Source organism: Saccharomyces mikatae (assembly GCF_947241705.1).
Source record: "Saccharomyces mikatae IFO 1815 strain IFO1815 genome assembly, chromosome: 6".
NCBI classification, from domain to species: Eukaryota; Fungi; Ascomycota; class Saccharomycetes; order Saccharomycetales; family Saccharomycetaceae; genus Saccharomyces; species Saccharomyces mikatae.
Genome location: NC_079261.1, coordinates 120,403 through 137,766, shown reverse-complemented (window position 1 = coordinate 137,766; position 17,364 = coordinate 120,403). Strand labels below are relative to the sequence as shown.

Here is a 17,364-nt window from a genome sequence, read left to right as displayed (position 1 = left end):
GTTGATCTATTAAGCTGTTGCATGTATGAAAAAAGCTTTGAAGTGTCTCAATGCCAGATTTTTTAGTTGTCAGAGAGAATACTGATGCTTTGCAAAATCTGAATCTTGAATAATATATACTTACATAGACAACGTCGGAACAGCTAAAAATACTATATAAAATACTATGTTGTAATGCATCTTGACATTCTTGTTTCCCTTTGTTTCCGAACGATTTTTTTTTCAATTTTCTTTTCTAAATATCCGTAATAATCACCTTTTCAGCGAGGAAATATTAATTATTCTCCTATAGTAGGTGTAAGTATTATCGAACAATTGCACGCTAGGCTTCACTTGATATTCACGAAATATATCGGTTTATTTTTACTTTTTTACTGAGTATATAACTACTTTTTGCACTATATTATCCAAGTATGAGTCAATGCTTGCTCTTCGGGAAATCTTAAGGTATTATAGTAGCCCTTGTTAATCCTAAAGAAGTGGAAATAGATTCCAAGGATGATGACGAGGAGTTTAGAGAATTGCTAACGTAATTAACTTTTGAAGCTTTACTGAAGTCCAGAATTTCTAGAAAGCTTTGTCCATCTTTTTCAACTGCTGCAACAAGTGTTTCACCCTTAAAATTAACCGACCAAATCTGATCAGCATCTTTAAGAATATTTGCATGGACCAGCTTCCCACTTCTTAGGTTATAAATATTGAACTGACTTTCCGAACCACTTACCAAAATATTATCCGATACATTAAATGTGGTAATCGCACTCAGATTAGTATGATGGTAACAAAACTTTCTAGAGTAGTCGTTTGCATCCCAACCCCTTATTGTACCATCTGCAGCTGCACTGACCAAAAATTTATCAGATAATCTTAATAAACCAACCAAGGCTGTATGACCTTGCAACGTGTACATGGCGCCAAGTATTTTCGCGCATGGAGAGGCAGAGTTTGTTGCGTAAGAACATTCTCCATTATTCCAAATATTTTCTAAATCCCAGATTTTAATAGTGGTATCCATACTAGCAGAAATACACCTTTTCCTTTCATGATCATAAATTGTAGAATAAATACGATCTGTATGCCCACTTAAAATATATAGACATTTCATCTGCGCAACATCCCACACAATTAGCGTGTTATCATAGGAGCCACTAACAACTATATTACCGTGACCAGAAACAGTTCTTACAGACGCCATGTGTCCTCTTAGGACACCTATAAAATACGGATTTTCCTCCGGGGTGTGATATACCAATGGATAATCATGTTCATCCCCATGTTCAATAGCCGAAGCCTCCTTAGGCAATTTCCAGACGTGCAAAGTATTGTCTCTCGAGCCAGTAACAATATATCTGTTATTTTTGTACTCCACTATATCGAGGCATCTCACTGTGGAGTTATGACCTTTAAAAACATGTGTACAACAGCCTTTTTTAATATCCCAAACCCGCACCGTTCTATCGGTGGAACCGCTAACCAAGATGCCATCATGAGAATACTTCAAAGCCCAAACCCCGCCATCGTGTCCTGACAATTGTAGAAGAAATTTTTTATTTATCGCGTCATAGACTCTTATCATTTTATCATCTGCCCCAGTTATGACATAATTATCTTCGAATTGTAAGCACGTAATAACGCTTGTCATATGGCCTCTTAATGTAGTCCTTTGTGGTAAAAATTTGGGATTATACCAATTCTTTAAATTATATATATTCTCCAGAAAAGCTAATCTAAGTCGATCCTGTTGTAAAAGGTTTGGGTATTTTTTCAGCAGTTTAAGATTGAAAGAAGTAAAACCTTTTGGGCTCACAAAATTTTCGGATATCAGAAGTTTTTTCCATAGAGATGTAGATTTTCTAATTATCTTATTCCAATTCTGGGAAACCCCAAGTGAATTTACAATATCTTCAAACTGTAAGTAATTGAATATTTTCAAACTTATTTCGAAAGGCAAAGATGTTATTAGGTCTCTCTTCAGATTGTCTTTGATTAAAGTCCCTAAATCGGATAACTCACTCCTATCCATGTTCGCGACTAACCTAAACAACAAGTTTTTGAAATATGCGTGAGGTAAGTTATTGTTTATTGCAGTTAAAATTTCATCAGAAAGGTATTCAGGAGAAATGAAAGAATCTTTAGATTCTATCAAGTCAGTGATATTATTATTATTATTGACACTTTTCATAGTTTTGGCTAAAGGGGTTGTAGTACCTGGAGAGGAAGCCGTGGGTGATAACGGCAGTGCTCCTTCTTCAATAGGATTGTTATTGTTGATAGCACTATTACTGATATTGTTATTAATATTGACATCACTTTCAGTTGTTGTTACCACATTAGTGGCATTAGGAGCAGCAACACTATGAGGTGCCACCCCCATGTTTACACCTAAGGTAGAGGATGCAGCGGATGTATCGTCCGTGGACATCAGAAGTTTTTTTGTACCATTGGATATATCTAATAAGTCATGCACGCTATCATCGTCCATAGATGGTGCTCCAGCGCTCTGAAGGTTAACTTGATGAAATGTTTTGTGATTGTTATGTTTTGCTCTTTTAAAATCATCGTTTTCGGGAGTAGATTCGCCAGAATCAGCCGCTCTCTTCCTCTGGTGCTCACTGATATCTTCTTCATTATTCTGAGCATCAACTATGTTAGTTGTGCCAGAGTTTCGATGAGTGCCAGCGGCACCAATAAGTGCACCAACACCGTTTGGAGAATCTATGTCACCGGTCACACGGTAGCTAAATGGAACAGGAATGTCACGTAATGGGAACTCAGCCAAGGGAAATGACCCCATGATTTAGTTTAATTTTTACCTTTGTTAGTTTTTTAGGCGTAATTTTCTTCGAACCGCAACAACTTAAGTAAGGAGGGAAGAAATACTGAAAATAAAACTGCTTTCCTTTTTAAACAACACTATCTTTCTAGCACACACAAAAACAGAAACGCTTGTTGAACAATCTGGATTCATATAACACTAATAATGTCTTTCCCTTACGAGAAATACAAGCCCTGCAACGTATTAACGAATTTTAGTATTATTTCAACAGGCTTTTTATTTCGCCCATCTGAGCGAGCCTGCCGGCTGGAAGAAAAAGTTTACTTTAGTCACGGTAATCAAAGGCTCCTTTTCAATTGTTTTACCACTACAAGAAAGTTAAAAAGGTCCAAAGATTTGTGAAGTAATGGCTCAAAGTAAAAGTAATCCTCCCCAAGTGCCTTCTGGCTGGAAGGCAGTGTTTGATGATGAATATCAAACTTGGTTTTATGTAGACTTGTCTACGAACAGCTCTCAATGGGAACCACCAAAGGGAACAACATGGCCAAGACCCAAAGGACCTCCACCAGGGGCTAGCAATGAGAAAAGTTCTCGTCAACAGACTGATCAAGCTCCTCCACCTTATTCATCTCAATCAACTCCCCAATCGCAACCACGAGCCCAAGCACAACAACCTCGCTATTATCAGCCACAACAGCCTCAGTATCCTCAATACCCTCAACAGCAGCGCTACTATCCGCAACAAGCTCCCATGCCGGCAGCAGTACCACAACAAGCGTACTATGGAACTGCTCCCAACGCCAGTAAGAGTGGCGGACATGGTGGAGCCATGATGGGTGGTTTACTTGGTGTAGGTGCAGGTTTGTTAGGTGGAGCCATGCTGGAACACGCATTTGACGACCACGATTATGACCAACCAGATACTGTTATTGTCGAAAACAATTATTACGGTGATGACAACGGTGGATTCGACGGTGGATTCGACGGTGGGTTCGATGGTGGTGATTTTTAATGCAATAAGGCTTTATGGCAAGAACGATAAAATGATACAAGTCCATCGAAGCTGTTTTGGCTAGCTGCCATTTAAATACGGATACATATGAATATGTACATCCAAAAATGAATAGAAGAAATCCATCACATTACATATAAAGTAACTAAAGATACAAGAAACAAATCACATCATGATCTTCTACACCACTTAAGCCATATTCACAGTTCTTGAATGTAGATTCGGCCATTTTGATTATTCTGTTAAAACCACTTCTACCTAATATTGTACTCAAAAAGATAATGATTGGGTACCAACAGACAATCACTAAGGTATACGAGGCCTGTAACTTTCTAGAGGCTTAGAAAATGATAATATCATCTACCAAGCAACCGATATGTTAGTGCATTGACTGCGCCTCCAAAAAAAAAGCTTTGCACCTGATTGAGCCTATACGCGATATAAACCTGCTATGCTACATATTTTTTCATGGGCCATTGTTTGAATAAAAGAGTTTTTTGTTAGAACATTATTCACGTTGAGGTAAATTTTCTTCATAGCGGTAATACTTACAACATACTTCCAAGACTTGCTTATATCCTAACAGACACCACTGAAAAGAGATAGCAAACGCCATAAATAATGATAATATGATAGATATCAGTTTCTGAAACAATCGACAGAACTAACTGATAAAGACTTAGGTGTTCTTAAACAGTATCATATTTCTTCATTTGAGTTACAGAAAAATTCAATGGAAGTAGACTTCTACCGCAATGTCTTTCTTATTCTTCTGCGCTAGCAAAAAAGGCAATGTTATTTTGAATATATGAGCATTTAATCAGCCGTATATATCTCAAAGCGCATAGACGTCGTCGATACAAACTCATTTCTTTTGACAAGCATTTTTGTGAAGTGGCTAACTTATGGCCAGTGCGTTTCTCCAGCTGCGTCGCAAATGCGCTATTCTATTTTATGTTTTTTTCCCTTTTAATTTGCGACGCCATTAACAAGACCTTCGTAAAATCTGTCATTGGGAGGAAAAGATGAGGTACTTTTTCCTCTTACAAATACCAATCAATTATATATTGTTAATTTTACTTATCAGAATATAAAGCTCAAAAAACTACTTGCTATCAACTATGGAAAGTGGTGTACTGCTTGTCGATTGTGCCATTCTTCTGGAGCTGGGAATCCAATCTCCAGACTTCCATGGTTTTATTCTTTCCTCGTACATTTCGTTAACTTCCTCTAGAGTCAGCCCTTTTGTTTCACAAACGAAAAAGAAAACGTAAAAGTATGAAAAGATCAAACAACCCATGAAAACATAGCCATAAGAGAAACTTATGGCTCTAGTAATAAAAGGGGTAAAAAATCCAATCAAGAAGCCCCACATCCAGTTTGCACCAACAGCAATGGCCATAGCGCGGTTTTTGACTCTTAATGGGTAAGTCTCTGCTACAATGACATATGCGATAGGGGCCCAAGTAATAGCAAAACAAAAAATAAAAAAACAAGTAAAGACAATCATGACATTACCAGCACTTTGTGAAGAAGGTTGGTCTTTCCCATGTGGCCATAACCTGGTGACACCAACAGACGCAAATATCACGAAACAAACAGCCATGGATGCCGACCCCCATAATAAGCACTTCCGACGTCCAAATTTGTCCACTATATATAATGCAACAAACGTAGATGCAAAATTAACAACCCCGAGAACAATGGATGTCTCGAAAGAATCTTGCATTCCAACGGCATTGAAAATGGTCGTCCCATAGTAGAAGAAATAATTACAGCCAGTAAGCTGCTGTAGTGACTGAATGACAACTCCCATAATTACTCTTGGTAGAATTTCTCCCTTGTTAGAAAAGAGTTCGTGCCAGCTAGCATTTCCAATAGCTGTTTCAAGTTCCATATTTGCTACTATAGCGTCAAACTCAAAAACAACGCCTGGGTCGGTGACTGTGACCTTATTTGATTTAGCTAATGATCTTCTAGCTTCCTCATATCTGCCCTTCTTGACCAAATACCTTGGCGATTCAGGGACCATAGCCATTCCAATTACCATGAAAATCGCCCATGCAAAACATAAGCCTAATGGGACTCGCCATTGTATTGAATTGGAATACTTTTTAGTGCCATAATTGGTACAGTAGCCCAAGAAAATCCCAAGAGTAATCATTAGTTGGTAAAAAGAAACACAAGTACCTCTTAGGTGTTTAGGAGAAATCTCTGAAATCAAAGTAGGTGACAACACAGCAACACCACCAACGCCCATACCTGAAATAATTCTACCAATAAAATATTGGTACCATTTATCAGTAGAAGATATTTGGATGACAATTCCAACAACGTATACCAGGATAACGAACATCAGACCTATCTTACGGCCATAAATATCCCCTAGGCGTCCCAATGTCAAGCCACCCAGTGCACAGCCAATGTTGAAGATACCGACAATCAACCCTGTTCTGACATCTGATAGTTGAAAACTGCCATCTTCTTGCATTTCACCGAACCTTCTCTTAAAATCCGTTTGATTGATAAATCCAGAAATTGTTCCTGTATCCCAACCGAAGATGAATCCACCGAAGGCAATCATGAGGCAGAGACCCATCACGGTCCAATATGCAATGATGGGTTTGTATGGAATATCTATACTAGCTTCCTTTACTTCAGGAGTTAATTTAACGACATCCTTTCTGCTTGGGGAAGTAGACGCCTTGGTAGAAGTCTCCAAAACTGAAACATTTGGGCTAACCATTTTTCCTGTCGCTTGTGTTATATTAATCACTTATATTATATGTTATTATTTTGTGTTCCGTGTAGTAGACAGCAAATAGTATTAAATACAACAGTTATGAAGAAACCATCATCCTAACATGGAGGTATCAGAGCATACCTTGTGTCTTTATATACCCTTAGTTTTCTCTCAGAAGACATAAAACAAATTAATAAAGGGAATAATTTAGCCAGTAAAGTATACCTTATTTTCTGTGTAATAATAACCCTAAACAAGAGACTACGGTGTGAATCAATAACTTAATTGAATGTACTCTACCCCACATCGAAAATCAAAGTGTCGAGCATATGTGACAAGCTTTGATAGACACAGAAAGCCTTGTAGCCGAAAATAAACTTCCCTTTTTTTCTTGGCGTCAAAAACAGTAAATTGTTGTTAAAAGGTACATCACATCAGCCATTCAAGGGAAAAAGTAAGTGAAATATGACGGGTGTTGGCTTTCAACAAAGAAATACTATTATAGAGATAGAAAGCCTTACATTTTATTTACTTACGTTCAAATATAACTATAGAGAAGTTACTTTTCAGCAACTTATGCTGCACATTTAGGTGCGGACGAGAATTCATTATAACCTGTAATTTTAATGGCGTCACAATAAAAAAGAATAGGACACTCTTTAAAATTTGCCTGTTAAGTGCATAACAAACATGAAGAATAATATTATTTTGAAATGTGAACTGCCTTCTGGTTAGTCAACCCAAGAAAACCAAATTATAGCGCTACTTTTCCTCACTTACAATTTGAATGTTTGTATAACAAAACAATATAAATATGTAACTTCAATATGAGGAAAAAAAGAACCGATTATAAAACCAATAATTTCTCTATTTAAGATAATATTAGTTGTTCTGTGTCTGATATATACAATGAAAGATACTTGTGATTTTTTTAGTGTGATTACAGATGTATCCATCCTACCATTACTTATTGAAAGGAGGTTCAGTATTCCATTATTTTTTACAAAGACAAGGGTTTTCAGAGCCTTCCAAATTTTCAACATCAGATCCATTCATTCTAACCTTTTTATGGCTAGAAGAGTTTAGTTGATATGCTTCAAAAAATTGCTCGATGCTGTTGACCAACAAGAAAAGTAGAGGTATATGTTTTTTTCTGCGCCTTCAAAGCTCTTCTTTTAGTGTCCGTGAGGAAGAAATAGTGGGAGTTACTTTCCTCTTCTACTTCAAAAACTAACTCGTTGAGGCTGTTTTTTTCAGGACAACTAGATATTTTATCAGCTCTTTCATCTAGATTTTCTTTGTAAGGAAATAAATTCGTGTCTTCCAATGTTTGACATGAACCAGGTTTAATTAATTCCCTTGAACATCCAACAAGGACATTTGAGGGCAAAAAATTCTCATTATTACTACCCTGTTGTTTTTCATGGGAAACAATCTCAATTCCTTCCTTTGGTAAAAATCGTTTGAACCACTCGCATAGTTTATCTCTTTTACGAATCATGGATCCTTTACTAGGGTCATCTTTTGATATAAAGTTAGTTTTACTCTTCTTATTTTTCAGCTTGTAAACAGATTCATTCACTACCGGTTTGAGTTTCTGTTGCTTTATCTTTTTTATCTTTATTTCCTTAGATGTATGATTTCTTTCAATCACAACGTGTGATAAAATTTCCAATACTTTGATGTAGCCATCACTATGAAATCGTGAACTCTCATAAAAATCAGATGGAGGAGGTGCGATGCTTCTTTTTGGTCGAATTTTGGACATCTTTCTGTAATTAGCAAAATAGTACTTTAATAGCTATAAGTGTTGCTTACGTATGCGAAGAATTCTGCAATTATTTGTTATCTTTTTAGCAACCGCTATTTATATCTTTCATGTTTTTTTACTAAATGCTACGACAGGTTATCAAGTTTTGTGTCAGAGTACGTAAAAATTCCAGTTCAAGAAAATACGCTACAAAAAGAAGAATTAATCAATTTCAAATTTTTTGGTTTGTTTAGAATTCGCAAAAACCGTGTAATAGTAAAGAGATAGAAAAGGTTGATGACTACGCCATTTCCAAGAGAACTCGAATTTGCTTCGGTGCACCTATAATAGAAAATCAAAAGAACGAGAGAAAGCTCAGTATCAATCACCATACAAACAGCCATTAGGGTTAAATCAAAGTGATCTAACTTCTATTAGACGCATACACATGGCACCTTTTACTGAGGACATTTTAAAAGTTATCTAGTACTAATAGAATCGAACTTTAGCTATGTTAAGACAAATTTATAACATATCGTGTACAACGAAAAATAGGTTACCCTCGAATGTGGAAACACTTACAGTTAAGCAAAGAACATCCAATGAAAGGTCATATTGTAGCGAAAATAATCCAAAATTTGATATAAACAATACTGGAGCCAAATAAAGTCATCAAGGGGTTTCACTACTGATTGCTCTAACTGAAGATGGGAAAGAGAGTATACGATCCAATCCATGATACTTTCCAACTACGAGAAGACAATCCTGAGGAAATAAAAGCAAGTTCTCCAGAGCACTCTACACAACCAGAAGCAACTGAAGAAGAATATCCAGATTCCGTTGAATCAGGAGCCGAAATTGTGGATAATAAAGGGATTCCAGTTATACATGAAATTGAAATTGACGATAAAAATGATGATGATTCCACGCAAAGTGAAGAAGAAAATACCAACATCTTACTCAACTTTGAACCTTCTATGGTGCCTGAAGTAACAGGAGCGGATGCAGGAGCGGAAACAGGGCCAGTTATAACGAACACTGTTAAAAAAAAGTCTAAGGAGAATAATTCAAGTAAATATAATCGTCATCTGAAGAAACCTGACGGCGAACCATTCAATAGGAAAGATATCCAATTCAGTTTCATACAGGAACTATTGATGGATAAGAGGCAAATTTTTACCAATGTTTTAAAGCCCTCATATAAAAACTCTATTGTACCCATTAATATTGATGGCGATAAGGTATCAATCAATGTGACCGATAAAGAATACGATGCGAGAACGTTTGTGTTCAATGATAAATTGACATTTGCACAATTGTATGTGTTGACAATAGCAACGTCTATCAAATGTTCCAAAATACTTAGAGATAAACTGTTACTGGATCAACAAGTGGCTTTTTCTACTTGCGTTTTAGCGTTACTGGTCAATATTGGTAGGTTGAACACCACCATAAACTTCTATCTAGAAATGACTTCGCAATTGAGAACTTTCCATTCCGTACCTGTTTTACAATTACATGCCAACGACCCAAAACTTTTACAAGATACACCGAGATTGAAATCTATTTTGAAAAATCTACCATGGGGTAATCAGCAGATTTCATTAATGGAAACCTACGAAAAAGTTGACCAGAATGATGGCGAAGTGGACATTGTTAATAGATTCAACATTATTAATATGCTATTTAGCATATGCGACAACTTCAGCCTAGTTGATAAAAGATTTCTTTCTAAATATATTGCGATCGAATCTGAAGCACATGTGGCGTTTAGGGCTCAAGAAAAAAACGTGGAAAGAGAAACGAATGAAGTGCAAGAAAAGGAAAGGGATAATGAAGAGAAAGAGGCAAAAACAAGTTGTGCAACATTATTTGATATTCTAGATTCTTCGAAGTACGAGCCAAAGGACAGATCCAACGTACTGATTTGGTTATTATATATCCATTTGGAGACTAATCTAAGTCAGGAGGAGGTCGACGAATCAGTAAAAATTTTAAATGAATTAGAAGGCGGTGCATCAAGTGGAATGCTCACTTTGAGATGTACGGATCGAAGCTACGATATAGACCCCGAAGATGAATTGGAGTTCGGAGCCAGTCAACGCATCAAGAGAAGGGAATTTATGAGCAAAATGGAGGAAGGTAGGAAACGCGAACGTATCAATGCTACAGAAGTAAAAAATGTCAATTCAGATGACAAGAGTGAAGAGGACGCTGAGGAGGAAGATGACAAGAGTGAAGAGACTGTGGAAGAGACTAGATCACTTTTGACGCCTACACCTATACTAGAATCTTCTTCCCCTATGGTACTAAACAAGAGAAAAACGACACCACAGCCACCCAAAGCAACTGCAGTAACTACAGCGCCAGCGGAAACAGACGAAGAAATCACATCCGGCGTCATTATTGACAAGAATGACTTAAATCTAACACCATTGAAAAAGTATAATAGTTCTGCGACAATAAACAAAGTAGACAAGCTGATATCAATAGATCTAAACAAGCGTGTATCGGAGAGTGGAAAGACACAGGAAGAATTTTTGGCTGACTTGAAAAAATCTCAAGTGCCTAACAGGTTGAAAAGACGTGATATCGGACTGATCAAGATATTCAACGAATTTGAAGACATCCCAGTAGCGTCCGTGCTTGGGATTCGTGGTAAAAAAAGGAAGAAGTTCAAAGATAACGTGTTAGGATTCGAAACAGATTTCATGAAGAATCTTGGCGCTTCAAAGAAAGTATTGCTGCAAAGAATCGAACATGCGGACATAGATGACGAAGAACCAATTACTATGTTCAAAATGTAATGTAATGAAGAGTATACATACATACATACATATCTAAATATATATTTACAGATACACCCAACCAAGGGCGTAAAAAAATCAATAATAAAAAAAACTGCTATTCTTTAAACTGATAGGACATATAATTACTTAACTTACTATAACATTATACTCCATTGCGGTTCAAGTGAGTTTTTTTTCTAAATTTTTTATTACTCTGCTATTCGCTGAATATAATACTAAGGAACATCACACATCATAAAGAAAAAACCATGTAACTACAAAGAATCTGGGAAGATTTACTTCTTGGTTGGGTCTTCTTCACCGTGGACACGGCCGGATACATATTCGACAGCATCGTTTAACTTAGACTTGGCAGCACCCATGTAGTCTCTAGCTTGGTCAGCCAAAGACTCACCTTGGCCTTCAGCATTGTCCTTTCCCTGTTGGGCAGAGTCGTGCACCCCCTGGAAAACACCCTTGTTGTCTTCTGGTTCAACCTTACCAGCAACCTTGTCTGCCTTGTCTGTAATGAACTCCTTACCTTGTTCAGCGTATGACTTTTGAGAGTCTGGTTTCAAAGCTTCAGAAGCTTTGTCGCCGAATCCTTTTCTACCTGCGTCAGACATTGTTATATTAGTTTTGTTTCTGTTTGTTTTTGCTTGTTTGAGATTACTGAATAATCGATGGTTTTTTGTAATATGTAAAAATACTATAAATAAGAGAGATGAATACTGTTGAGCAAGTAGAAAGAAACTTACGGCCCTATTTATACGTTTGACTTGAGATTTGAACAGTCTGCTTTCTGATCAAAAGGGGATGGCCGGAACGTAGGACTTAACAAACCAGCTTCCCAGGGGCGGTAGATCTAGTTACCACTCAACTGAAAAAATACGTCTTGTCTGTGTTTGTGGGTTGTGTTAATGCTTGCGTGCTCTTCCCTTCTTTTTCTTTTCAACATTACTGGGTTTTTCTTTCCTTTTCGCTCCCCCTCTTAATTATGGTTCTACCTCTTTTTTTGTGCCGCCCCCTACAACTTTCAACATATCCCTTCAATGGAGGCTAGCGCTATTCTGCTAATGCTATTTTCATCACCCTCAGTGACATTTAGTGTTAGTCTTTGTCCCAAGAGACAAAGACCCGTCAACACGTCGTCATCGCTACCATCGGCAGCCACCCACACGTCACCGACCCTTTTTTACCATTTTAGGCCGTGCCGTATGCTGGATCCGTTGGCTTCCCGGAGATTTTCAAATGGATTTGCGCGTCCCCTTTTCATTTCTTTTTTTTTGCCACTTTCAGACCCCCTTTCTCCTTTCACTCCTCTGTCGCAGGTATAAGAAAAAAGGGGAAAAAAGCAACTTCGAAAAAAACTAAAAGATAGGGTAACCGGATTATTTTTAGGATGTTTCATGAGGACGGGTAACATAAATACCCGACTACAAAAGAGGGTAACACAATAGTGATTTCTTTATCTGTTATTTTCTTTACATCTTGTAGAACTCTATGGAAAGGTAAGGAACTCGCAGCGCGAAATAACGCTCTGACTAATAAAAATAAGGAATGAGGCATATAACAACGGAATCCAACAGGAGCTAGAAAGGAAGTAGAAAGGAGAAAGTACACACATATCACACACGAAACGTAACGTAATAATGAGCTTTCAACAAGTTGTATTATCGAGGTGCTCCAGTGTTCTTAGACACCGTGTAGGCCACTCTCACCATATCAATAATATTCTTTACAGACATGCCATCACGTTTTCATCCATCGCTCCCCGAATACCTAAGTCCAGTTTCCATAGCTCTGCAATCAGGAACAACGAAGCATTCAAAGATCCGTACGATACTTTGGGTTTGAAGAAATCTGCTACCGGTGCGGAAATCAAAAAGGCCTACTACAAACTAGCAAAGAAGTACCATCCGGATATCAACAAGGAAGTGGATGCCGAGAAGAAATTCCACGACTTGCAAAACGCATATGAAATTCTGTCCGACGAAAACAAGAGGCAGCAGTACGACCAATTCGGGCCTGCTGCCTTTGGCGGCGGCGGTGCCGCTGGGGGTCCCGGTAGTGGTGGCTCTCCCTTTGGTTCACAGTTCCATGACTTTTCAGGATTTACCAATGCAGGCGGCTCACCATTCGGTGGAATCAATTTCGAAGATCTGTTTGGTGCCGCGTTTGGTGGAGCTGGTCGTAGCAGCGGTGGGGGGCCTAGGTCGTCCTCGATGTTTAGACAGTATCGAGGCGATCCGATCGAGATCGTCCACAAAGTTTCATTCAAGGATGCAGTGTTTGGGTCCAATAACGTTCAGCTTAAGTTTTCTGCACTGGACCCTTGCAGTACCTGCTCGGGGACGGGTATGAAGCCAAATACGCATAAGGTCAATTGTAGTACCTGTCACGGAACGGGCACTACGGTTCACATTAGGGGCGGATTCCAGATGATGTCGACGTGTCCCACTTGCAACGGTGAAGGTACGATGAAGCGTCCTCAGGACAGTTGTACTAAGTGTCATGGTGAAGGTGTGCAGGTTAACAGGGCGAAGACGATCACCGTAGACTTACCACATGGACTACAGGACGGCGATGTTGTCAGAATTCCCGGCCAAGGCTCGTACCCTGACATCGCCGTGGAGGCGGACTTGAAAGACACAGTCAAATTATCGAGAGGTGATATTCTTGTGAGAATTCGTGTTGACAAGGATCCCAACTTTTCTATAAAGAACAAATACGATATCTGGTACGACAAGGAAATTCCCATCACTACAGCTGCACTAGGTGGCACTGTCACCATCCCCACCGTGGAGGGGCAGAAAATTAGAATAAAGGTGGCTCCAGGGACCCAATACAATCAAGTGATATCCATTCCTAACATGGGTGTGCCAAAAACAACGACTATTCGCGGTGACATGAAAATTCAGTATAAGATTGTCGTTAAGAAGCCACAATCATTAGCAGAAAAATGCTTATGGGAGGCACTGGCAGATGTCACCAACGATGATATGGCCAAGAAAACCATGGAACCAGGCACAGCCGCGGGTACAGCCCTTAACGAAGGGATATTGAAGAAACAGAAGCAAGAAGAGGAAAAACACGCGAGAAAGGATGACGACAACACTTTGAAAAGATTGGAGAATTTCATAACCAATACATTCAGGAAGATCAAAGGCGACAAAAAAGACTAAAAAACCTCATAGAATTTCTTGTAGATAAGGAAGATATAAACCTTTACGTAAATAGATAACTAAAAATAAATATTGTGCATAAGAGACCAGCAATTCTCTTTTCTTATGTCTACTTTATTTTTGTATTCTTTTAGTGTGCTTTTTTTTTGCGTTATACAAGCGAAGGCATTGTATCCATAAAAAAACCTAAAACTGTACTCGAGAAGTAGTGAAAACTAGACATCAACGCAAAATAATGGGCTTACCGGATGGATTTTACGTAAGAAGAATAGAAGAAAAGGATTTTGAACAAGTCACAGAGACACTGAAAGTCTTGACTACTGTAGGTACAATCGCACCCGAATCCTTCGGCAAACTCATAAAATATTGGAATGAAGCTACTGTATGGGATGATAACAATGATAAAAAAATCATGCAATACAACGCTATAGTTATCGTGGACAAGCACACTGAGAAGATCGCTGCCACAGGGAATATCTTTATCGAGAAAAAGATTATCCATGAATTAGGGCTGTGTGGCCATATCGAAGACATCGCTGTTAACTCGAAATATCAAGGGCAAGGGTTGGGCAAACTTTTGATCGACGAATTGGTGACTATTGGATATGGCTACGGTTGTTATAAGATTATCTTAGATTGCGACGAGAAAAATGTCAAGTTCTATGAAAAATGTGGGTTCAGTAATGCAGGCGTGGAAATGCAAATTAGAAAATAGTATTACTGTATTGTACATAGTGGTCGAAAGTATATATAATATTTTAACTTATATGGTATCTAGAGCCTCTAGTGATATAATGGAATTGCCCCTAATAACGGTCTGCAGGCCAAGTGGGTTGTTATTAGCAATGTCTTCACCATTTATCTCCATTGCGTCATCAAGAACGACGTTTAGGAAAATATCGTAGCCTCTCAAGATTCCTGCTATTTTCCTAGACCCATTTATATTCAGCAGTATCTTCTTGTCCATATATTTCTTCAGTTCAGGGGTGGAGACCATTGTATCTATATGCGCGTCTGCTTAACTTTTACTTCTGCTAAATTTTATATTCTTGCTGTGCTTTCTCATGATTCCATTGTTCTGAAAATCTAGTTTTTCTTACTTTGTTTTCCCAAGCGCACAACATAAAAGGATACAAGTCGTGTAGTAGGAAAATACAAAATTGAGCAAAAAGTGGCTCCTGCCACAATGGCGTTAAAAATTTTGAAAGTGGTCATACTTAATAGAAATGGTATCGTCTCTTTCTTTTATATCCTTCAAAGTAGTACAGCATTAAACTAGTCACGTGATAAAAAGTGAGTTCGTTGTTAATGACATTTAGGTTTTAGGTGATTATCACTTCGAACGGATGAGTCCTCATTGGCGAGAAACTCCCTGCGGAGAGACTTTAAGGCAACTCTGGTGTAATATTATACTAATAAACAATTCGTTAGTTGTTCCTTACTCTGACTCATCTTATATAAAAACATAGACAAACGTGATTGTTCACTTGCTTCTATTCTCATCGTCAAAGGAACACATCAGCAGTTCACAATGTTAAGAATTAGATCACTTCTAAATAATAAGCGTGCCTTTTCATCTACCGTCAGGACATTGACCATAAACAAGTCACATGATGTAGTCATCATCGGTGGTGGTCCTGCTGGTTATGTGGCAGCCATCAAAGCTGCTCAATTGGGATTCAACACTGCATGCGTAGAAAAGAGAGGCAAACTGGGTGGTACCTGTCTTAACGTTGGATGTATTCCCTCTAAGGCCCTTCTAAATAATTCTCATTTATACCATCAAATGCATACAGAAGCACAAAAAAGAGGTATTGATGTCACTGGTGATGTTAAGATAAACGTGGCAAACTTCCAGAAGGCTAAGGATGACGCTGTTAAGCAACTAACTGGAGGTATTGAACTTCTATTCAAGAAGAATAAAGTTACCTATTATAAAGGTAATGGTTCGTTTGAAGATGAAACCAAGATCAAAGTTAGCCCCGTGGAAGGACTAGAAGGGACTGTTAAAGAAGACCACATATTAGATGTTAAAAACATCATAGTTGCCACAGGCTCTGAAGTCACACCTTTTCCCGGTATTGAAATAGATGAAGAGAAGATTGTGTCTTCAACAGGTGCTCTTTCATTGAAGGAAGTTCCAAAAAGATTAACTATCATTGGTGGAGGTATCATTGGATTGGAAATGGGTTCAGTTTACTCTAGATTAGGCTCTAAGGTCACTGTGGTGGAATTCCAACCCCAAATTGGTGCCTCTATGGATGGAGAAGTCGCTAAGGCCACTCAGAAGTTCTTGAAAAAACAAGGCTTAGATTTCAAGTTAAGCACTAAAGTCATTTCTGCCAAGAGAAACGACGACAAGAACGTGGTTGAAATTGTTGTAGAAGATACTAAGACAAACAAAGAAGAGAATCTGGAAGCCGAAGTTTTGTTAGTTGCCGTTGGTAGAAGACCTTACATAGCTGGTTTGGGTGCTGAGAAGATTGGTTTAGAAGTAGACAAAAGAGGTCGTTTAGTTATTGACGACCAATTCAATTCCAAGTTCCCACACATTAAAGTGGTAGGAGATGTTACATTTGGTCCAATGTTAGCCCACAAAGCCGAAGAAGAGGGTATTGCAGCAGTGGAAATGTTGAAGACTGGTCATGGCCATGTTAATTATAATAATATACCTTCGGTGATGTATTCTCACCCAGAAGTAGCATGGGTTGGCAAGACCGAGGAGCAATTAAAAGAAGCTGGAATTGACTATAAAATTGGTAAGTTCCCCTTCGCTGCTAATTCAAGAGCTAAGACCAATCAAGATACCGAAGGGTTTGTGAAGATTTTGATCGATGCCAAGACTGAGCGTATTTTGGGAGCCCATATAATTGGTCCAAATGCTGGTGAAATGATTGCCGAGGCTGGCTTAGCCCTAGAGTACGGTGCATCCGCTGAAGATGTTGCTAGAGTTTGCCATGCTCATCCTACTTTATCTGAGGCATTTAAGGAAGCTAACATGGCCGCCTATGATAAAGCTATTCATTGTTGAAAGCAGAAACAAAACACAATATAATATATATTTATGAAATAGCGCGTAATAATTAGTAAGTAAAATCGCACGAAGAAA

At 38.3% G+C, this 17,364-nt stretch overlaps 10 protein-coding genes across 10 annotated transcripts; 5 read left to right on the top strand and 5 right to left on the bottom strand.

The window, feature by feature from the left end:
* Positions 1-442: 442 nt before the first annotated feature.
* Positions 443-2,794, bottom strand: CDC4 (SCF ubiquitin ligase complex subunit CDC4; the record flags this gene model as incomplete). Its single annotated transcript, XM_056222098.1, has 1 exon — positions 443-2,794. The coding sequence occupies one exon, from the start codon at positions 2,792-2,794 to the stop codon at positions 443-445; it is 2,352 nt and encodes a 783-aa protein (XP_056081823.1).
* A 388-nt stretch (positions 2,795-3,182) lies between these two features.
* WWM1 (Wwm1p) lies at positions 3,183-3,788 on the top strand (the record flags this gene model as incomplete). Its single annotated transcript, XM_056222096.1, has 1 exon — positions 3,183-3,788. The coding sequence occupies one exon, from the start codon at positions 3,183-3,185 to the stop codon at positions 3,786-3,788; it is 606 nt and encodes a 201-aa protein (XP_056081822.1).
* Positions 3,789-4,893: 1,105 nt separating this feature from the next.
* On the bottom strand, positions 4,894-6,534 carry HXT10 (hexose transporter HXT10; the record flags this gene model as incomplete). Its single annotated transcript, XM_056222095.1, has 1 exon — positions 4,894-6,534. One exon carries the CDS (start codon positions 6,532-6,534, stop codon positions 4,894-4,896), a length of 1,641 nt encoding a protein of 546 aa, XP_056081821.1.
* A 1,093-nt stretch (positions 6,535-7,627) lies between these two features.
* On the bottom strand, positions 7,628-8,299 carry SMKI06G0510 (uncharacterized protein; the record flags this gene model as incomplete). Its single annotated transcript, XM_056222094.1, has 1 exon — positions 7,628-8,299. The coding sequence occupies one exon, from the start codon at positions 8,297-8,299 to the stop codon at positions 7,628-7,630; it is 672 nt and encodes a 223-aa protein (XP_056081820.1).
* A 689-nt stretch (positions 8,300-8,988) lies between these two features.
* On the top strand, positions 8,989-11,088 carry IES1 (Ies1p; the record flags this gene model as incomplete). Its single annotated transcript, XM_056222093.1, has 1 exon — positions 8,989-11,088. One exon carries the CDS (start codon positions 8,989-8,991, stop codon positions 11,086-11,088), a length of 2,100 nt encoding a protein of 699 aa, XP_056081819.1.
* A 278-nt stretch (positions 11,089-11,366) lies between these two features.
* Positions 11,367-11,696, bottom strand: HSP12 (lipid-binding protein HSP12; the record flags this gene model as incomplete). The annotated part of the gene is made up of 1 exon (XM_056222092.1): positions 11,367-11,696. One exon carries the CDS (start codon positions 11,694-11,696, stop codon positions 11,367-11,369), a length of 330 nt encoding a protein of 109 aa, XP_056081818.1.
* Positions 11,697-12,722: 1,026 nt separating this feature from the next.
* On the top strand, positions 12,723-14,255 carry MDJ1 (Mdj1p; the record flags this gene model as incomplete). The annotated part of the gene is made up of 1 exon (XM_056222091.1): positions 12,723-14,255. The coding sequence occupies one exon, from the start codon at positions 12,723-12,725 to the stop codon at positions 14,253-14,255; it is 1,533 nt and encodes a 510-aa protein (XP_056081817.1).
* A 235-nt stretch (positions 14,256-14,490) lies between these two features.
* Positions 14,491-14,970, top strand: GNA1 (glucosamine 6-phosphate N-acetyltransferase; the record flags this gene model as incomplete). Its single annotated transcript, XM_056222090.1, has 1 exon — positions 14,491-14,970. The coding sequence occupies one exon, from the start codon at positions 14,491-14,493 to the stop codon at positions 14,968-14,970; it is 480 nt and encodes a 159-aa protein (XP_056081816.1).
* A 48-nt stretch (positions 14,971-15,018) lies between these two features.
* On the bottom strand, positions 15,019-15,252 carry SMX2 (mRNA splicing protein SMX2; the record flags this gene model as incomplete). The annotated part of the gene is made up of 1 exon (XM_056222089.1): positions 15,019-15,252. One exon carries the CDS (start codon positions 15,250-15,252, stop codon positions 15,019-15,021), a length of 234 nt encoding a protein of 77 aa, XP_056081815.1.
* Positions 15,253-15,786: 534 nt separating this feature from the next.
* Positions 15,787-17,286, top strand: LPD1 (dihydrolipoyl dehydrogenase; the record flags this gene model as incomplete). The annotated part of the gene is made up of 1 exon (XM_056222088.1): positions 15,787-17,286. The coding sequence occupies one exon, from the start codon at positions 15,787-15,789 to the stop codon at positions 17,284-17,286; it is 1,500 nt and encodes a 499-aa protein (XP_056081814.1).
* Between the last annotated feature and the right edge of the window lie 78 nt (positions 17,287-17,364).